The sequence below is a fragment of the Corapipo altera genome, unplaced genomic scaffold, assembly GCF_003945725.1.
Source record: "Corapipo altera isolate COAL_440 unplaced genomic scaffold, ASM394572v1 124, whole genome shotgun sequence".
NCBI lineage: Eukaryota > Metazoa > Chordata > Aves > Passeriformes > Pipridae > Corapipo > Corapipo altera.
In genome coordinates this window covers 838,394-860,741 of record NW_020884967.1, presented here as the reverse complement: position 1 = coordinate 860,741, position 22,348 = coordinate 838,394, and the positions used below count along the sequence as shown (strand labels likewise).

At 41.5% G+C, this 22,348-nt stretch overlaps 1 protein-coding gene across 2 annotated transcripts in view; it reads right to left on the bottom strand.

The window, feature by feature from the left end:
- Positions 1 to 4,646: 4,646 nt before the first annotated feature.
- The window catches only part of SLC6A1 (solute carrier family 6 member 1), a 60,030-nt gene continuing 42,328 nt past the window's right edge, over positions 4,647 to 22,348 (bottom strand). For both annotated transcript variants that reach the window (XM_027664951.1, XM_027664950.1), the window contains 12 exons: positions 21,009 to 21,109; positions 19,214 to 19,323; positions 18,962 to 19,094; positions 17,520 to 17,654; positions 17,299 to 17,402; positions 16,881 to 17,005; positions 14,571 to 14,683; positions 12,352 to 12,483; positions 11,714 to 11,816; positions 10,392 to 10,492; positions 8,766 to 8,933; positions 4,647 to 7,071 (listed from right to left, as the gene is read on the bottom strand). In XM_027664951.1, the coding sequence (XP_027520752.1) occupies positions 6,967 to 7,071; positions 8,766 to 8,933; positions 10,392 to 10,492; positions 11,714 to 11,816; positions 12,352 to 12,483; positions 14,571 to 14,683; positions 16,881 to 17,005; positions 17,299 to 17,402; positions 17,520 to 17,654; positions 18,962 to 19,094; positions 19,214 to 19,323; positions 21,009 to 21,109 (1,430 nt within the window). In that variant the 3' untranslated portion in view covers positions 4,647 to 6,966. The remainder of the gene's footprint in view (positions 7,072 to 8,765; positions 8,934 to 10,391; positions 10,493 to 11,713; positions 11,817 to 12,351; positions 12,484 to 14,570; positions 14,684 to 16,880; positions 17,006 to 17,298; positions 17,403 to 17,519; positions 17,655 to 18,961; positions 19,095 to 19,213; positions 19,324 to 21,008; positions 21,110 to 22,348) is intronic.

Below are 22,348 nucleotides of genomic sequence, written 5' to 3'. Positions count from 1 at the left end.
AGCTTGCATTTTGTTATTTAACTCCAGACATTCAAGTCTACCTCTTTTTTCACCTCGAAACCTCAGTGGTCCCATAAAATAGTGCTTTAGGGTAATAAAGAGGGTAAGTAATGACAGTAAGTCTTGTGAGGAGCAGATGAGGGAGCTGGGGATGTTTAGCCTGGAGAAAAGGAGGCTCAGAGGGGACCTTCTCACTCTCTGCATCACCCTGACTGAAGGGTGGAGCTGGGGGAGGTGTCGGGATCTGCTCCCAAGGAACGAGTGACAGGACAAGACGACATAAGCACAAGCCATTATGCCATAACTGTTTACTGCTAAGGCCATACCCCAGGTGGTTATTCTGTACATTAATAGCAGAAGTGAAACAACACAGATAACAGAATAATTCCCTGATGAGCACAATCACAGTCCAGCTGTTTCTCTGTGCCTGCTGCTGGTCCCTCAGTTATCCCCTGCAGACCTCACCCACAAGAAAGTTATAATGGTGACAACTGAGTTGTGCAAAAACAGATCTTCCTTCTCCACGTTGTTCCCAGCTTGCACTTCCTTATTTCAGATGGGCTGTTGGACCTGATGGATCCCTGAGGGCAGCTGCTGGAAGCTCAGTGTCTTCAGTGGCAAGTGGGCTGGAATGAGGGACTCATCTCCTCTAAGTAGCGTGCTTGGATTGAGGCAGAGTGGTTTTTAACACAAATCCAAGTCTAACTGTAGTTTTGAAGCAGATCCTGACAGGCAAGTTCTGTCACGATACAGCAGGAGGAATCAGGCTGGGAAAGGTCACCCTCATCCCCTCAGTCTGAGGCTGGGTCTGGGGAAAGAGCAGCAGTAAAGGTCGTGTGCTGCTGCTGTGTGACAGCTGGTAAAGAGCAGGTTAAAAATCACCCAACTCTGTCACTTTTAGGCAAAGTTAGTTGCCTACAGTGTGAGTTGGTGTTTCTCTCCAGAGTTTTGATAAATTATTTTGGTCATTCATTCAGTGAAGTATTTGTAGTGGAGTGCAGTGAACCGAAATGACCTAGAAATAATTCCCTAACACAACCTGACGTTCTGGTTTATATACAGGGAGAGATGTGTTCTTTTACTCATAGGATATCTCCCTCAAAACGCCCCTCAGTCATTCCAGCATAGCTGGTTCCATTCCTGCAATACCAGACAGCTTTATATCCACAAGACAATATTTAGTGACTTCCTGCTTCAGAACTTGAGCATGTTGGGACAGAAATTCTGTCTGTGGGATGCTGCCCAGAGGTACAGCCCTGGCAGCAGGGACTACAGCTGTTTTTCAGGAATCAGCTCTGGCACAGCCAGGCTCTGCTGTAGTGTGCTGATGCCCCGAGCAGGGGCAGAGGGCCTGGCTCTAGGTAATTACTGACTGTGTGTGGGGATGGCTTTCCATCCACAGGGAGCACTGGGATGCAAAGGCAGCTGTGTGTTTGCATGTGCTGTGGCCAGTAAATGATAGTGCCAGCAGGGTCTGAAAAACCTTTTTCTAGCACTAAAACTAGCCTCTTAGGCTTTTTTTTTTTGTGTTAAATATTTTTAGACATTCCCAGGTTGCTTTAGAATAATTAAAACGAACAGAAATTGTACAGTGTAAGGGAATAAGGCAGCGACTTGTTCCATTCAGTTTTATTTCTTTTCTAGCACCAGTTTGGTGAAGTGTGGAGGAAACTCCAGACTCCATTTAACATGGACATTTCGTTCCATTTTCTACCCACTGTTACTTTGTTTATAATCACCTCTCAGCTACTTATAGCCAAAAGGCACGTCAGGCAGCTATTCCAATCTGACTAAAGCACCATTGCTAGCAAAACACATTAGTTTTTGTCCCTGTGACAGCGCCTGCTCCATCCTGTCCTTCTCTTAGGCACTGTTGGACACATTTAGCACCAGCATGTACTTATGACTCACAAATAACTCACAGAATTACTTCAACCTGTTTGATATTCAAAAATAATAACCGTTTGCCACTGAGTTTAATGTGAGACCATTTACAGACTTGCAGAAAAAATGATCAGCCATTATGCTGCAAAGTCTTTGAGTCACAGATTCACAGGCTGGTTTGGGTTGGAAGGGACATTAAAGCCCATTCCATTCCAATCCTGTGCCATGGGCAAGGACACCTTCCACTAGCTCAGGTTGCTCCAAGCCCCATCCAACCTGGCCTTGGACACTTCCAGGGATGGGGCAGCCACAGCTTCTCTGGGCAACCACCTGCCAGGTGGCAGGGCCTCACCACCCTCACAGGGAAGAATTTCTTCCTAACATCTAATCTAAACCTGCACCCCGCCAGTGAGAAGCCAATCCCTGTGTCCTGTCACTCCAGGCTCTTGTAAATATTTTAAGTTTTCTCCCACCAATACATACATATTTAAAACAGGGGCAAATCCTGAATGAATGCACTGGTATAATGTGGGGTCAGAAGGATAGAATAAATCACAGCAACACAGCTCTAAAAATTAATTGGATTTCTGGGACAGCAGAGGAAAATTGCCCATTGTCCGTTAATTATCAGCAGGAAAGAGTTGGTGGAGTTATTGACTGGTCTCAATATTCAGAGGCAGGAATGAGAAGTGGCAATACTTACATCAGCTTCTTAAAAAGAACGAGCTCCGTAGAGGGGCTAATATTATCATTCATTTTATCCCCTTTAATTACCTTTTTTTCTCTAGTTGATTGATTGAATCTCATAGTAAAAAGAGAGAAGGCAGATTTAGACCGGGAAAAAAGCAGGAAAAATAGTATGTGGGTTAAAACCCTCCCTCCCACACATTCTTCTCAGTTTTATTTTAAACATCCTGAGCAGTGTGAGAAGCTGAGAAAGAAGAGTGAGGGGGGGAGTAAGAAGTCCCTTTAGAATGTAAAGCCTGGTGCCTTCCTTCCTGCTCTGATGAGACTGAGTGAAACTGGGTAATTGCGGTGCTTTGGCAGAGTCACAAACCCTGGCTTGCAGCTGCTGCAGCTCACACTCGGCTTTGAGTTGATCCATTCAGGTTCCTGGGAAACGAGGATTTTGTGTTGCTGCTCCCTCACCGTGTCTGGTGTAGGTGTTCGTATGTAGCTGTGCACTGGCTCACGGACTCCTCTTCATTGGAACGAAGTGAATTCATCCCGGGGGGGAAGGGACCGAGACGGGAATGTCCAAATTCTTCAGTGCAGCCCCTTTTTGCTGCTCCCTGCTGGGCTCAGCTGAACTGCCGGACGAGGTTATGCCCATGGAGGGATGTTGGCAGGAGGGAGCTGCTGCCCTGTGCTCACTGCCAGGCCCTGAGCTCGCCTGCACAACCCTGCCTTTGGGTGGCATCCCCCAAGAACCAGCCAGTAGTGGGAGCTGAGCAATTGTAATAGTTAATTGTAATGCTATTGTGGCCTGGGCAGAACAAAACAGAAATAATCAGGCTTAAAACAAACAAAAAAAAAACCCCCTAAGCAACACAGTGTTATTTTAGAATAAAAGCACATGTAGCTGAACTAATACTCCTGATGAGCAAGGACACAGATTTCTCTCAGGGCATCCTGCAGTCCTGTAGGGGAGAAGTGACCTTATTTGCATTTTTCTTGTTGAGTTGCTGTTGGGATTTCTGCAGCGTGGCAAGAGAAAATTCCTCCAGGAGAACATGGAAATATCACAGCACTAACACAATACCCTTCGAGTAGGTTCCTGCTCCTCAGCCCCCCGTTGCCCCCTGCCCACCCATCACTAACCACGGCCCCCTGCTCTCGGCTGCAGCCCTCGGCTTTTCCCTTGCAGCAGGCCACGGTCGCAGGACCCAGTGCCCGGGGACTAAACATGAAACACAGCTCACATTTCCCCCTGTACTTCAAAAGCATGGAAGTTGCTCCTTCCCCCATTTCCAGAACAACGTCTGGTCTCCCCTCCCTGCTGCTGCCCTTCCTCCCCAGCCTGCTTTAGAGCTCTGCCCTCGCCGTGTGCTCCAGCACCAAAGTGCTCCTTTCTGAGGTCAGCAGTTTGGAATTGAAGCCCATGTATGATTTTAGACGCCTCTGTCGGGAGTGTTCTCAATTCTAATCAAGTCCTCTAAATTGCTCAGGCTCTTCCCCAGCATGTAGTCCTGCTCCAATTCTGCAGCGAGATAATTAAATTCCGAGCCCAGGAGCAGCCAATCCCTCCACAGCATCACACGGGCGCAGCTCTGCATCTTCTCACCCTGCCAGGGCAGCTGACACAGGGAGCCAGGTTTTTGTTTTTTGGGGTTTTTTTTTGTAGCAGTGGATCATGTGTCTGTGGAGTATCCAGGTGCTGTTTCATCAGCCTGGGATGGCTCCGAGATCAGGGACATCAGGAGCTGCAGTTCACACCCCAAAGCATCCGCACAAGTGCACTTGAGGAATGGTCATTTCAAAATCCAGGTTTTTATCCCTGGTCTGCCATCTTCCTGCAGGAGAATTAAAGCAGCAGGATGCCAGGAAGGGCTATTCACTGTCACCTTTTAAGCTCCCTGCATAATGTATGCACATACTAATTACAGCATAGAAATAGCATGGATTAATTATATGCATTACAAGTGGGATACAGCATTTTGATATTTAAAGGATATTTTTATATATATATATGACACATTTGGAACTTGCTTCACAGAAAATTACCATTCTTTGGGTTTGTGTAATGAAAGACTGCAAAATTCTGAGTTTAATGTATAATATAACCTTTATTCTTTTTCCTCTAAACTCTTGGAAACTTACATAACAATCGTGCTTTAATTATGACACCGTTTATAGACATTTAAAATGCATCTTAATTTATAAATATTTTACATTTGGTCCATAGAACAGGTTGCAATTTACTAAATAATACTGTACTCTTTTAAACAGGCTCTGTATATATTTTTGAATATGTATATATTACATATATATTTTTATATAGAGATAGATTTGCCTGGTGTTGGATATTTCCTTATTGCAAAAAGCATATATGATCATACAATAATCTTTCTTTTTCAGGGCAAGTACTACAAAAAAGATACAGCTATTCACAGTTTACACACAGTAGTTCTACAACACTAGTTTGTGCTATGTGATACGTTTGTACAGCTTTTTGCTAAAGAGCAGGTCTGTCAAACATCTGTCATAATTGTTTACAATCAAACATTAAATACTGCATTTTTCTTAGAACAACATGGGACTTGATTACATTAAACAATAAAGAGAAAGTTTGAATTTTTATCCTTAGTCTAATGAAATTCACAATTATGATGTGCATGTATCATGTGTAATGTTTGTGTAGAATGTACACAAACCCCGAAGACTTACAGGATGTTTGCATCTCAGCTATGGCCTTTTAGGATGTAGCTTAGATCTCGTAGTATTTTACAGTTGATCTATGAAACAGTTTAGAATCTACTGAACATACTCTGAAATTTTATGACGTAGTTTGAAATACATGTGTATTATATATATATATTATTTCTACATAATGTGCTTGACATTCTGAGAATAATACCTTATTGCAAGAACATGTTTGTCACCTTCAGACGAAAACAACAAAAAAACCCAACATTCACAGGTAACATGTTTTTTTTTTTCACGTAGTAGTTCTACATAAATTGTGCTATCTAACATTGTACGGTGCACAAAAAGTTGCTGAAAAGCATGTTTCATTGCACAGTTCTGTCACAGTCATTTACAATCAAACATCAGCTACTGCACTCTCCATAATCCTCCGTGCCTGTCATATAGCTGCCAAATGAGAGATGCCATACGGGGCCAACGCTGCATTCCCCACACAGGGAAAAATTCCAGGAGCTGGCCGGGCTTTCCTGGCTGTGTGGCAAATGCAGAGGGAGCCCAGAGCGGGATTGCATCGCATTGAAATAGCTGTGCCTTGTGCCTTCCCCACCGCCAAGCCACGTGGAAATCAAAATGGAACTGCTCCCAAAGTGCTAACCCATCCAGATTCTGCATTTTGCTTATTAGGAACTGTTAAAAGTCCTTTAACAGCTTAAAAAAAAGGAACATCTGAGATTTGAATCCTAAATTAGAACTTACTTCGATCTTTAAGCCATTGTTTTGGTTTCTTTTTGGTGACAATGCAATAATAGTAGGATAATAACATCATAATAATAGCTCAAGCACTCTGAGCTTCGATTGCAAATCCTTTGCATTTTACTCCTGGGAATCTTTAAGAGCTCTTGGATATTACTTCGCTAAAAAAGTTAAAATTCATATTTATGCCTCTAACATCTGCGATTCATGTATTTATTCACAAAGATACCTTCTTTTTTATAAGAAACAGTATGTGTATTTTTAAAGAAGTTTATGACCTTATTTGAAAGTCACCTGAAAGGCAGAGTACAGCCAGTGAGCAGCCTGGGCTGTACTGCCACAGACAGCTCAATTTACACTAGGAATGTTTATAAAGGCTGTGGCTGCTGTTAATTGAAGGAAGTCTCTTCCCCCTCAAATGGCCTCAGCTGGAACGAATTTTAAGGGCAGATTTTTCACTGGAAATCACTTGTTTACAAAATACTTCGTTCTTTTTGTACAAAACAATCCAAACTTAATTTTACTCCTGCAAAGTCAGAAATAACAGTCTTGGGATTCAGCGGTAAGAAACAGTGATAAACTACTAAAAATCAGCAGCACAAAACTTCAAATAGTCGTGCTAAAAGGTAGATTAAAAAGGTCTTGGCACATCAATTTACAAATTCCAAGGTATGCAACTATTATTGTGAACGGATAAAAACATTAACAGTCTGTGGATTGCCGGAGAACACAAAAACACTGTCAACATCTGAGCTCGCATGATGGCTGGATCATACCCATGGCGATTCCCTTAGAGTGGAGATGACCTTGTTGCTTTTTTTCTCTTTTTTATTTTTTTTTAATTTTTTTTTTTTTTTGCCACTAGAGGTAGGTAATTATATTCTCAGACATAATTTTGTGGTCATATTCAACCATATTTTTTGTTTTTCTGGAGTAGGAGTGGTACTTTTACAATACAGAAGTTTAGATGTAGGCTTCTTTGTTAGCAGAGTTGCTCTGTTGTGCCTGGTCTGGCCCATTTTCAGGGTGAGTGATGTCTTCACTTGGCTGAATCATCACTTGGATGCGCTGTTTAAAGGACAACAATAAATGTGAGGCAGCCAAAAAACTGTTTCTAAGCTTGCTTTTTTTTTTTTTTTTAATTATTTTTAAAGACAATCCTAAACACTTTTGTCGAGGCATTAGAACTAGAATTGCAACTACCTGTCTTCCCAGGGACCAAACCAGCACTAAGCCACACCTACTGAACAGAGGCTTAGCTCTGTTCTCAATGTGACAGTAGGAGCTGAAAGCCCCCGTGCAAAACGTTGGATGCCAGCAGGAATTAACAAGGGGCTTTCCTAGGGAAAAGAAATGAGGAGAGACTGCAGGGAGAGCAGTTTAAATCCTCAGAGCCTGTCACTGGTGCAGGTTCCTCCCATTACCTGCAACCTGGTTGGTTGTCAATGCTTTCAAAAACAAGACCTTAATCCACAGCAGTACTGAGATGAGGAACTTTTACCATAGTCTTACACAACTCTGCTCAAGCAGCAGCTGTATTTTAGAGCAACAATTCTCCTTTTCCTGTAAATGTTTCGTAAGATGAAAGGAGAGATATTCAAAACATAAGAGTTAAGAATGGGGCGGGGCGGGGGGGACCTAGAAATTTTTTGTAGACCTCTTTGAAGCCTGAGTCTTTTAAAATTTGCTGAAGACAAATATTTGGATCAAGGTCTGAGCATTTCATGAGGCATTACACGTCAATTCTGCTAAAGATCATCCGGCCCTTTGCAAAGATGGTTCTGCCAGCTGACTCCAGAATTTTCCAGAGATACTGACAAATTCATTGTGACACTGTTTGGCTCCCACACTCATAGAGGCAGAGATGGAAGTTTCAGCACTTGGGTTGAGGAAGGGGCTGTTAGGCACAGCACGAGCTTGAGAGGGAAAAATGAGGATGTACCCAGATTAGAAAAAATTAGCTATGGTGATCGTAAGTGGTTACTGAAGAGTGTGTGGGTCAGTAACCTTATCAACATTTCCCAGTCCTTTAGCAGCACATCTCTGAGGACCTTAAAACTGACTTAAGCCTCTCTTACATGAGAAGTGTCATCTCCTTGTAAAAATTGGAATAAGGAGTCAAGGAGAGGCTGAGAGCACAGTTCAATGAGAAAAGGGCTTCTAGTGTTCTTCATGAAGTAACCATTCACAGAAATCCCTTACATGAAGACTAAAGGGAAGTGCTCCCAAGATTTTCATGTCCTTCCTGCCCGCTGCAGCAGAGCAAGGTGTAACTCAAGACAGGTGCAGTGCAGAGCAGGAGCTTAAGTCTTTGATCACATTACAGGGAGATGCCAAACAGGGTCACTAAGCAGACAGTCAAAACAAGAGTTACGTGGATTAGTCCTAAGAGTTTGATTCCAGTTCCCCAGAGCATCCTCTGCCTTGATTCATGACAGTACGCCTTGCATTAATTAGGACACATTTACATATTTTGTAAACTGCTACTTTGTTTTCTAGGTGTAAGGAGCTGGAATGCAAAGTGTCTGCAACTGTCAAACCAGAGATAAAGACCACACATAACATGGGCAATTATGTTTAACGACAGATGGCAAAGACACTCTCTTGTCTTTTTTTTCTGGTTGGTACTTCCTTTTATGTTTTTCAGCTTGATGCAAAATAACTGGGCTAAACAAGGGAGAAACATGTAACAGAAAGTAACTGCCCAGCAAGCTTTGATCAGTGTGCACAGGTCTGAAGATGGTCAGGAAAAAGAGACTTACCTGTTTTAAGGAGCCTTTCAGGGTTAGAAACATATATGCCATGTAGCCTGGTATCAGCACCATAGAAGACAAAGCCATGAACCAGCCAACTCCTTGGCCCCACTTTGGGAAAACATAACTTCCCATTGTGAGGGGAGTCATTTGGACAGCACTGAAGATAAACACTCCCTGCAAAACACAGTGGAAAGGAAGATTAGAATGATATTCCCAGAGTGTTCTGGCTTTAAGAGTTTTTTCTGGAGTTTCCCAAGAAACTTCTCACCAAAATGAATATTTCGCGTTAACATTGTTTTTATACACATAACCTGCATCTAAGGTTATCCAGGTATCCTGCTGGGGGTGTCCACTGGTGCTAGTAAATTCCTCTGATAGCCTGCACAGAGCCAGATGGATGGGGGTGTGGGGAAAGTGGGCTCCTGGGAACACCTGCACACACCTGAACACTGTGCCATTGAGCAGTGGGCTGCTTTTGCGTTGTTTCCAAACGGTGGCTGGCAAACATGGTATTCCCAGGGAAGACTCCTATCCTGGCCTGTTCCAAATGTCTAAATCAACCTGCATCAGGGAAACCTTGCTAGAGCGACCCAGGAGAGAAGGAAGCTCGTTCTGATCCTTTGTGCAGAAGGTATTCCCAGAGGAGAATGCAGAGGTGCAGATTTTACTGGCATATCATCACTCCTGAACTTGACCGGCAGCAAATTCTGCCGAGGACTTTACAGGACAGGAGAAATCTGCTCAGGCTCACATACAGTGTTGGTCACCTTCCCACTGTACCACTAAAATAAACAAAAAATGCATTTCTTATGCCTTCCTGAACGCTTGTTTTTAGCAAGATGAAAGCTGCCTTCGTGTGGGTAGGGATGACTCAAGGAACCCTCAACACAAGCACATTCCTGTGTCTCTTCAGTGCTCCTCATTTGCTTTTCCATGGCTACCTGTATGGGACTATCAGAGAAATGTCAATGAGTGACAAGTATTGTGTCATGTGTACTAGTGGCTGCTTGATTAGTTTTTTATATTGTATTTGGGTTAACTATATTATGTGCAGTAAACTTACATTTCCTTGCCTATTATTTCACTATATACTGTATGGGATGGAATCAGTAAAAGAATATCCTCTGGTTTCCAATACACAAATTCCTTGCAAAGTTTGCCAGGGGTATAAAAGTGGTCAATATATGCCACAGAATCCCACGAGAGAAGATTTTCAGTTTATAACCCTTCTCTGTCACCAGAATAAGTGCCTGTGAAGGAATTCAGTTTACAGAATATGGGTATCTCTGTGTGTATGAAAAATTAAGAGTTTAGAGATACTGTAAAATTTTAAGAATACAAGAAATGGTCAAAGTTTGCTTTTTACAGCTTTCTATCTCTGCCAATGAAACTCTAGACTAGCTACCATTTCCAGAGGTCTAATACAAGAAAATCTTGGCTTCTCTTTTTTAGGGCACAAACTTCCTCTAATGACTCTGGGTTTTTTTGCTAGTTGCCTTCAATGGAATTGCTGAAATCCTTAAAAAAGGAATGAGGTCAGAGTTAATATGAACCTGTGGGGGTGGAAATGACAATGCTGTAGTACAGAGGCCACCTCATTTCACATTTAACAAATAAAAGTTTGTTTCTTACTGCCACAATGATAGGAGTGAAAAAGGACCAGCAGAGTTTCCACCAGATGCAGGGTCTGTATCCCACCATCTCTTGGATGTTGTCATAAAATCTATTAACACCTAAATATAGAAATAAGAAACAGTATAGAAATGTATCAGGTAACTGAGTCAACTAAAAGCTCAGTGGTTCTGAGACACTCTCATAAAGATGAGATATATTTGGAAGCTCTACACAGATCCCAACCTAACTTTTCACCTATCTGAATGGGAAAAAGTATGCAAAGTCAGAAGCACCAAAAATCACCTGATCTCATTCCTTCATATCTCCATTAATTAATTAATTAATTAGAGGCCTGTAAACTTATTCCCATGCAAAGACCAAGGAAGTTTGTACATGTGAAGGTCAGATGCAAAAAAACCCACCCTTGGTTAATTTAAACCCTTTTTAGAATGAGAAATTCAGAATGTATCTTACAAGTTAGATTACGAGAAGAACCCAACCCATCCTAGCACCAACCACACTCTGGCACACCCCACGTACATGCAGAAGTGGATATGAAATCAAAGAGGAGCCCTCCTGTTGCTGCTGTCCATCAGCTTCCTAAAGGTCTGTCTACCACAGTGTCTATAACTTTGATTTCTTCACTATGGAGTTGGCGTATTTTTCCATTCGCATTTCCTGGATTCATCAGCAGTTTCTCTCCCCTATAAAATGCTGTTCCATCCTCTCAATCTCATTAAAATCCAGGAGGAAGACTCCAGTTATCTGGCTTTTGATCAGTTGTGTAACACAAACTGAAGTGCCTTGGGGACTGTTGGAGCAGCTCCTTGTACGAGCTGACACAGAACCAAGGTCACGTGGAAAAATATGACACAGATCCATTAATCTTAATGGCCAGTGCCTGCCAGTCCAGGTTCTGGATATTTTAGGGCAATTAAGCCCTAACTGACTCTCACTGCAAGATCCTGGTGTGACAGAGCCATTTCTGGAGAGGAAACATTACAAAGCTCCAAAGCCCTAAGATATTATATTGAGAACAGCAACACCAAACACCTCTGCAGATCAAGGCTTTTCAAGAGAGGGGGATGAGAAAAGACATGAGATGTCAGCTGCTTAATATTGCTGACACAATGACTTTTAGGCCTCTAAATGGGGTGTTTAAAGAGGCAGCAGTACCTCCCACAAGCCAACTTTGAGTCCCCAGTGGAATTACACGCACAGAAACCATGGCCAAGTTCAGTTCCACCCTCAGGATGTGCGCACACAAACCAACAGATCAGAAGGTGAAGTATCCTTATGATGTGCAAAACTTAGGGAAAAAATAAAAACATGTTGTTTACCATAGCACCAGGATATTGAGATGCACTCAAAGAATACAAGGAACAAGAGACTCATTCCGCTGGCAGAGTAGTAGTCAAAAAGCTTAAACACATAGATTCCACCCTGAAATATATAAGAAGGGAGTGTTAAAAATATGGTAAGGACTCCAATTTCAAGATAGATTAAAATGTAAACTACAAAATAATGGTGGTGAACAGGTTAGGGATATATTAGTGTAAATTAATTAAAGCGAAAGGGTTAAAATTTAGAAGGCTTGAGGTCAAAGATTAAGATTGCTGCCAGAATCTAATTAACTGGTTTAATTTCACTTCAGTACTTTTTGTTTAATAATTCAATCATTCCCCTCAAATAGTTTGCAATCTAGGAGCAATGTCAACATCCCCAGCTGCCACTCTTTGGACTGTAAGGGTGCAGAGATGTGCATTTTTTTGTCACCTGAACCCTGCAGCACACGCTGCATCCACAGACCACAGGCATTTCACACTTACAGGTTCATGTCTGCTGCCTGAAATCTGTCTGCAGTGTGGAGGGAGGATCCCTGCACTTCAATGCCAGTATTCCTGGTTGGACTGGGGAAGGGAGAAGCAAGCCAGATTCTGTATGTCACACACGGATCCCAGTGTCCCCCAGCACATACCTGAGTGATATTGGACAGCCCTATCAGGTAGGAAACAATGCACACGACAGCGATGAAGATTTCTCTCCGGTTGCGCAGTAACTTGGGAAATTCATCCACCAAAGCTGTTATGAATCCTTCCACAGTGCAGAACTGCAGGGTAACGTGGACAGAAATACAATGCAATGCACTGCAGGATTACATTTAGGGGAGGAGTTTTCAGTTGTACCCATCACTGGCCTAAGGCTGCACCCATTCAATGATAAATGAAAATTTACTTGACTTCGGTGGAAGCTGTGCTCCCAAAAATCCTTGTTTCTGCCTAAAAATATCTGTGCCAAAAGATTTCCAGCTTGGAAAACACTCAGAATTCCAAACTATGAACTGTGGCATTTGCTCTGTGAGCAGAAAGTGCTCTTTCTTCTCATCAAGATGATACACCTACAGTTGAGGGGTTTGACTCCTTGGTCCTACAAAAATCACTTCTTTGATTTGTGATTTACTCACATATATGAAAGACAACAGACACAGAAAGTCTAATCAGATTGGTGCATCATGGTGAAGGTTAGAGGCACGAGATTGATTCTCATATGTAATAAATCAAACATTATTTGTATCCCCAGAAAACATTTTTGCCAAGGATGGGCCCTCCAAACAGAAAGTATGGCCACACTTCAGATAAATAAAGTGTATAAATGTATATATTCAGATATTTATATATTCAGACAAATTTATCATTATGGCTGAAATTGTGAAAACCAGAATGTATGTAAAGTTTTATTAATTTTCAGCAGTGTAATCAGAATTCAACCAGTAGTTACAGCTCCTGTAAATTACAGTGTATGAAACGTTTCACTGACAGAGAGAAAATGCAGAAAGCATGACAGCCTGTAGATATATATTCTTTTTAATAATATTAGACTATCTTCCTCAGCTCTTAGTTGCCTAGAGACAAGTTCTTTCAAGAATATTTTTGACCTAATTAATTTCTCAGCAGTTTCCCCCCAGATTGAGCAATAGGTTTTAATGTCAAGCCTGAAGCTCACTGAAAGACAAAGAAACAGAAAATATAAATGTTCAACTTTCTTTCATCTCGCAGGATAAAATGCCCTCTTGGTCTTTTTGTGTTTTGGTTCACAGTCTGAAGTCAGCTTGGATTTACAGAAAATGATGGATTTTCTCTACTGAAAGATTCTGACGGCGTTAAGCCAGTAAATCCCAAACTCCTTTATGTGCTGTGAAGGCTCCTTTATGTGCTGTGAGGTGCTGGTTTGCCAGCTGCATCTGATGGCCAGAAGATTAAAACATCTGCAAGGATTGGTCACACAAAGATGACCAAACAGTTCAGAAGGCAGGAGGCACTTCCCTAAGTCCTCGAAGTATGCTTTGCAAAATAAGGCAGGGTGCTCTCCTTGGTGCTGACAGGATGGTTGTTACCTATATTAAAATTAGTACTGATTATCAAATGCTTTTGTTGAACCTTGGTTAGTCCTTTCTAAAGGGTTTTGTCTCGTGCTGTGGGGTTGTTTGGTTTTTTTTGTTTGTTTTGTTGGTTTTTTTTTTCATGTCACAATAAACATTTTCAATGATTCCATGACTTAATGATTTAATTGTTTAATCCAGACATTCTGGAGAATATCTTATTTGGATTTGCAAAACCCCCAGGCTGTGCCTTCCCACACATTTCCAGTTGTCAGATACCTTGTACAACCTTGTTAAATCCTGAACCAATAAATCCTTACCATTGGAAAGTGATCCAGAACACACCAAGACATGGAATGTCCTCAGTAATTTGCTCCAGACATTCATACTCTTAAAATGAAATGTGTGCTGCATCTTTTTGCTCCAGTAAGTTCTTTCAGCAATATTTGTGGCATCTAAATCTTTTAAAATACGTCCCAGTGCCTCCTACATAGCTGAACATTGCAAAAGTATATTTAATATCGTGATTTAACAGTGAATATTTCAAAGAAAACTTCCTTCTGCCTGCACAACAAATTTTCTGCCCATTTTACATATGTTTCCAACAGTGTGTAAAAACAAAAAAGTGTCTTAACATCATTTTTTTTGCTATCCCAGGGTGCTGGAACCTTGGGTTTTTCCTCAGTTTTTTCTTTGTATGATCATTTCAGAAACCTTTCTGCACGACTACCATTGCAGAGTGCACAGGGACAGGGCAACCTTGTACAGCACAGCTGCAGAAAATGTGTCTTGTTTGTTCATTTTCACACCAGTTTTACCTGACTGTCAATTCCGAGCATGAGCAACATGGAGAAGAACAGTATTGCCCACAAAGGAGAAATTGGTAACTGTGTCACTGCTTCTGGATAAGCCAGAAATGCCAGTCCAGGGCCTGGGAGGAGAAACAGGAGAGAAAACATCAGTGTGATGGGTTGGTGCTGGGATTCTCTGCTCCTGTGGGTGACAAGTTTAAGGTTTATTGGAATGGCCCAGCCATGGATGCAGCACCAGACCAGGGATTTCAGCCCATCAGTCTTCACTGACCGAGAGGGTGGTGCTTGTACCTTGCTTTTAAAATGAACCAACCAAAATAAACAATCAAAAAAAAAAAACCATCCCCAAAACCCCCCAAACCAACCAACCAGAATACTGGATGCAGTTCAGAAGCTGCTCCTGACTGACACCTTTGTATAGAAAAGGCAGAGAATGTTATCCTTGGCTGGGGTTACATCTTCCAGCTCTCTCTCCCCTCAAGCAGTTATTGATAGCTGTGATCTTCTGCTTTGCACCAAGTGGTTCAGAAGAGAAGCAAAGACATCTCAGAAAATGAAGACACTTTCCAGATACTTTCCTGCTATTCCATTCTGTTATTTATCTCAAAATACACATTTTAATAAACTATATAACTGTGAATGGGCAAACTTTTTCACTTGTGTTCCTAACTGCTGAGGGGGGCATAGTGTTGGAAGGAGGATATAAATTATTATTTAGAAAGGAGCTCTTTCTGTTCTCATAGCATAGCGGGAAAACAGCTGATGTCAGGTTAAGAGGGAAATCTGTAGCAAACTAAATAATCACAGAAATAAAGCTCACGTGCCTCATCTAAGGTGAGTCTCTGATTTTTCAGTTCTCATTAAAAATCTGGATGTGGCAAGTGCTTGGAGCAAGGACTGGCATTAGCACTAGAATTGTCAAACTCAGTGCAATGAGGATTTTGAAGCAATTATTTGCTAGCAAGAGCAGATATGATTGGAAAGCCTTCCCAATGGCACTGCTAACAGCAAAATAAACTTCAAATAAATATGTTAATTCTGCTCTCTTACACATTCCACAGAAGTGCAGCCGCAGCTTTTAATAATATCATTTGTTTTAAAAAGTTATATAAAAGATGGCAAAACAACCTGTCTTGTAGGGGCTAAAATGAAACACCAGTTTCTGAGTTTGCCAGGAGAAATATAAGCCTTAATTAAAGAGTCAGATTTTCAAATATCCTTTGCAATTAGTGCAATTAGGAGGTCACGGGCATCTTTCAGAAGTCTGTTATCTTACGTACCTTCAGATGCACTTAGTAGCTTAATAGGATGTAAAAATGTTGTTCTGTTTGCAGGTGTGGCCTTTCTACAGTTATATCTGTATCAAATACATAAATCCAAAAAGCTTATTTCACACACCACTGACTTTCCAGAGCATTTTTTTGATAACAGCTTATGCCATCATCATTTTGTACCTGATTTCTTTGGATGTGCAGCTTATTGAAGACTATTTTTAGGGCTTAAATTCTCTACTTTCCTAACTAAGGGAATATTTCACCAATAGGATATGTTTGCTAGGATAGTTAGACATATTTTGTCCACCAGTGACTTCCAAACAAGCTTTCAGTTATCAGATCCCTCCCTGTGGCCAGAACTGCTAAGTGAGTATCTGGTGCACCAGCTGGGTTAGGGCAACCATCTGCTCTGCTGCTTTAAGCTTTTTCATCTGGAAGACAGTCAAGAAACTGCAAAGAACAGCATAATCCTTCCATGGACATCTCACTGCCCTAAATAAAATGACTTTCATAATAAAGGGCTCCAGAAAAAAAGCTGCAGGTCTGAACTGTAGGTGAGAACTGCATCTGCCTCAAAGGGCTCAGCCTTTGGAAAAGGAATTTAAAACCTAACTGAATTTGAAAACATTGGCTCAAAGAAACCACTCCATAACGACCACCATTCCTCCTTTCAGTTTGCTTTTAAGAATTCCAGTAGCAGGAGGCTCATAATTTGATGTCACAGCCAAGCACTGAAGCAGCAAACTGTTCTGCCACCTCCTGTAAACACATTCCCTGTAATCCCAGGGTTCAGCAGCATTCCTTGTGTCAGCCCAGGCTCATCACTCCACTCCAGGGCCTGAGAGCACCAGGCAGCTGGACATGAAATGACCTTGCTGGTGCTGCCCAGAGAGGTTTGGGACGATGCTCTGCCTTTTGCAGTCAGACTGAAGGGACAGGGAACTTCGAGGGAGGGATTTTGAACAGTTACAACGTGGATACAACGTGCAAACGAGAAATAACTGATGCCACTGCACCACTCAGGGGAAAATATATTGGATACCTGATGCTGCAACATCTGCAATAGGCCTCTTTGTGACATTTGCCATGAATCCAACGATGGAGAAGATGACAAAGCCAGCAAACATGCTTGTGCATGAGTTTATGCAGCACACAATGATGGAGTCCCTGAAATAAAGGTAAAGCACTTTAAACAGCGGGGAAAGAAAATTGTCTTCGCTTCTTCCTGGGAAAAGATTTCATGATTTAGGATTTCACGGTTTGGCTTCCATTTCATGCTGGGCAAATCGCACTGTCTCTCCCATTAGTGTAAATGCAGTTATACATCTTATCCTAGTCAGATATGACATTTAATATTCAAGACTATGCTTTATTTCAATGATCTAGTACACAGAAAGACCGAATCCAGCTCCAGCTAAGACAGGCAAGTGCCACTGCAATATGTGCAGTCATCTGCTTACCTGTAAACATTATTGTGGAAAGGGTTGTAACTTCCAAGGGCAATCAGTGAACCAAGACCCAACCCGTAGGAGAAGAAAATCTGTGTGGCAGCATCCAGCCAAACCTGATTGCAGGAAACAATTTTTTTAAAAATCTGTTTCTGCACTTGAGGAGCAGGTCATATGTCTGAAAGGTGAACAGTTAGCAGTGAAACTTTTGTTCACGAGGGTTGAATATTTACCTCAGAGTCTGAAAGTTTACTGAAGTTGGGAGTTATATAGAATAAAATGCCTTCCTTTGCTCCAGGCAGTGTTACACCACGGAAGAACAAGATAAGCAGCATAACATAGGGATAAGTAGCAGAGAAATAAACAACCTGATGTGAAGAAACAAGACATGGTAAGTATGGAAGGAAGAATGATCTGTGCTTGTTAACACTTCAGAAAATACTGCCCCCTGAAAACCTGTAACAGCAACTGAGGCTGACTCTTAAAATGGAAGCATTTATCAGTGGAAAAGCTTGATGTGGGAAGGGGAGTGCCTGCTCTAGAATTCCCTGAAGACCATGTCTAAAGGCAGGTGGCTCTTGCCTATTTTCCTGAAGGTGGAATATAGTAGATTAGGATATTTTCACCTCAGGGGCTCACACTTTTTTTTTTTTTTCTGTATTTGTATTTAACAAGGGGAAGTCCCAAAAGCACAAAGATCACAGCACCAGCACCCTGCTCATAAAACAACATCTGTCAGCTTATTTTTCCCACTCTCTTCTCATCTATGTTATGATACATAGCCTCCCACTCCCTTGCCTTTTCAAAAACCTAACCAGAAAAAGACACTACAAATTCAGACTCCAAAGGAACAAAATCAGCCTTCTTATGTTTCACCTTTGTAGAAAGGAGAAATAAAATGGCTTGGTCTGAGCTCAGCTAGGCCATGCTCAAATGCTGCTTGAAGTGGGTCACAGTTATGACCATCTTGTCAAAATTCAACAGCTCATTCTTTCAGTGTGAATAAAATCCTAGTCCTCTGCACCAGACCTGAGGTCTTCTATCCCAGCACTTCACTTGGGTTAGAATCCTCATGGCTGCAGTTTTTTATTTCCCCGAGATTTCTTCCTGCCATTTTGCCCTTTCTTTCCAGGAGAAAGGTCTGTCAATAATATGATTTCCTTTAATTCATTAGTAAATTCTGTTTTGCACTCAGTAACCAGCCAGACCCCCAGAAGCACAGCATGAAGGCAACAACCTCCTACATCTCTCATTCAGTACCAGGAAAGGAGGGAGTAGCTCTTCCCATCACTTCCTCGTGTATCAAAGCCCAGCAGGAGCTGTGCAATAAATGCATGTTTCTCACTGAAGCCAAAATATTGAATCCTCACTCTATTGCTACACAAAGGAGCTGTAATGTCCATCCCAGGAACCAGCAGTCACATTTTTAGCCAGTTTTTATACCTGGCAAAGCCAAGAAGTCTGTAAGTGAGCAGAGCATCTGACTGTGATCAGCCCTAGGTGCAGAGGAGCCAGCTCTTTCAAAACCATGGGCTGTATCAGTTCAAGAAAATAGAAATTAAATCCTTCACAGCGAAACTCTCCCCAGCACCTCTTACCTCAGGAATTTTAAGAATATTTGACTAAAAATGGGCATTTTTAATTGAAAGGTGTTTACATTACTTTTTAATCTTACCTTTCCAGTCCAGCCTACCCCCTTCCAGATACAAAAATACACCAGAATCCAGGCAATTGCCAGAGTAATTGCCAGTGGCCATCGGATTTGCCCTGGCTTTTCCAATCCATCAGTCATTTGGTGCATGTTGCGTCTAGAACAAGCCAAGAGAACGGTTTATTTGGCAACTGGTTCAGAAGATATTATATGGATGGTAACAAGCTGATCCTTGCACATGCACAGCAATGAGACAGAGAAAAATGACCATCTTACTCCCAGAATTCCACCACGGCACTTGTCATGTTGGTGGTGTTTGCTAAGGTGTAATTGGAGAAGCAGTGGTCTGTGTTCCAGGGGTTCTCACAGTGTTTCCAAGGAAGAGTCTGTTTAAGAAGGAGAAAGAAAAACCTGAAGTCAGACACTTTTTAAGCAAAGCGTTAACTCAGGTATCTCCCTCTTTACTGGAAATGACAGTTGAGTGGAGAACTGAGACCCCTCGAGCTCTGCAGAGCTCCCTGGGGCGCTGGGTCTGCCACAAAAGTTATTTAACTTCATATCAGTTGTGTGAATCAGATATGAAAATATTTCTTCCTTTCTTTAACGTATCAGCCCAAATGCTCTGGGGTCTGAGAACCTCTCAGCACGAGAGCATATTGAAACAGCATAAAGGACCTCCTGCAGGGTCTGTTACCTCTTGTTGCACAAGAGGTGATAAAAGGTGTGATGGTTATTGAGCAGAGATTTTTATTTTCCCCTCAGGTCAGGGGATAATCAGAAAAAGGTAAACTTTCTGTTTTCTACATGTATTTTCTATATGTTTCCATTACAACTTTCAGAAGTTCTGAGGAGCAGAACCTCTTTCCACATCTTATCCATCAGAATGAACCTCTTTTGCATACAACTTATTCTTCTGATGGCAGTTCTTGAAAAATCCTCCTACAGAAATGTTATGTCAGGGTATTGCATGTTTTATATACATATAAGAAGCTTTGAGGGAATCAGAAGTCAATATTCATTTAACATGGACCTGAACACCACTTCCAGACTATGACTGTCCTTTCATGTCAATAACAATTCTGAGGATAATAAAGAAGAAATGGTGCTGTCACCCCCAGACAGCAATTAATGCAAAATTTGGTCAAGGGATAATTTTTTAAGGCCAAGAACAAGCAAGCATGAACAACATTTATAGCAGAGACAATTGAACAAAGATGCATTAATTATTGAGACTTATATAAGAGTACTTCCTCAGATGGCCAAACCCCACAAATCAGACAAGACTTACTCAGCTGATGAATCACCCTTGAAGGGGGGGGAAAAAAGGCAGCTAAAAATAAAGCAAACAGGAAAGAAAACAAAGCAAAAATAACAACAGTGAATGGGAGTTCAGAGCAAATCAAATCACTGACCTTCCATTCCATGGGGATTTCTTTAATAAACCCCTCTGTTATTAAACCACATTGCAGTGATACTATTTCCCAAAGAAATAATGTTTGTGTGGCTGCTACTGAAGGAAAAATAAAACATTAATTATACACTAGAATTTTTCTGGGGGGAATAACTGGCCTATGGGCACAAAGGGGTCTTGGTGCTCTTGGTGGCATTGCCAGGGCAAGGAGTCTGAAACCTGAGCATGGCTTGAAGCTGCCTGGCAGGGAAGGAGAGGAGCAAGCAGGGATGTTGTGATTAAATGGCAGAGGCAGGTGAAAATAAAATTAAGGCTGTGGCTCTGAAGATTAAGATCAGGAAATTTAAACAAATTGTCAAGAAAATGCAAGAAAAGAGCTCCAAAATAACCTATTATTAATATTTCTCCACTGACATTCTTGAAATAGAAAGTTTTCCTCGCAGTTTTCTGTTCTAAATTTCTTTGTGGAGGAAAAAATTTAAAAAGGGATATTTTTAAAACAGTTTTTCTTAGAGTAAGAAATAACTTATCCTACAGATTTCTATGCATGTTGTGCTAATCTCACACATTTATATTGAGTCAGATTACTCAGGCATCTCTATATCACTTTGCTTTACATTCAACAAAAAATTCCAAACCCCTTCTGACACACACACTTACAGTGGTAAAGGAATTATATAGGTAGTATAGGGCCCATGAAATAATCACAATGTAGTAAATATTTAGCCAAAAGGAAAGGACTGCAGCAGCCAGGCCCACACCTGTAAAGAAAACAAAGAGAAAAAGAAAATAAGAAACTTTCAGTAATGTCTGTACAAGCATCAACTGAAGAGCTGCAGTTCAGGACAAATACAATGTATGGGGCAGACACCATTTACCAGTTAAAATTTTAGAAGTGTCATTCCAAGAAGGTCATTTCTTTGGGTGATGGTTCAGTCACCCATAAATTTCATGCCAGTGTCCAGTTCTCTGTGTGGTGCAGTCACACACCTGCTGTTGCTGAGATTTTACTGGTGATTTTTACTGCCAGGAAAAAGAGCTAAATCATCTCATTCCCTGAAACATCAGCCCCACAGAAACTTGTGGGAGATGCACACAAATTGAGAATGTGTCAGAAGACCAGCTGGCCATTCAGGACACGGATCAAAGGACTTGATGCTGTTATGTCATCTCAGATTTAAGAAATGGTAGAGTTCCACACTGAAGGGTGCTTTGTTTTCTGCTCCTCATGGAGACTTCAGGGGGACTTTAAAATATTCAAGCTGGTGACAGTTGCCCCAGACATCAAGGAGGAGGAAGTGCTCCCAGTAATCAGTGTAATGCAAAGCAAGGTCTGTACTAACCCCTACCAACAGCAGTAACTCAAGAAAAAACATTTCTCTGTGAGAAACAATTTAACCTCTCTGGGTTTTCCCAAGACTAAATTTCCCAGAACAAAATTCAATCTAAACAAACTTTCAGCTCACCCTGTGCTAATTGTCAGCCCTACTGTGTGAAGTAATTTATAACTCAGTGTGCAACTGGCTCCTCTGCTGGTCCAGAAATCAGCTTAGGAGTTCTGAAGTGCCAAAGGATTTTGGATTTGAAGGGTGAAAAGCACAGTTTGGGAGGTTTGTAGGTCCATGTAGAATCTACATCATAACTCTGAGGTTCTAGCAATCAAACCTGAAACCAGCTAAAAGTCCAAGTATGGAGTGAGCTTGTCTTAAGAAATTCAGCATGAAATTGCCATCTCTAAAGTGCCTGGCTTTTGAATTTCAATAAAAACCAACAGGGAATACAAAGCTCTGCGACCTCAGACAAATATACCAAAGTTTACCAAAGGAACAGTTCCACACCTGCTCAGACAATGGATTTAATACACCATTTTTAACACTCTTTATATGTGCCTGCAAAAAGATCTCCAAGGTTTTTGAAGTTCCAAAGTAAGTTTGTTGAGGTTCGAATGCCTAAGTACTGCTATTTTGAATGGGGAATGAAGAACACCCTGTTTCATGTTT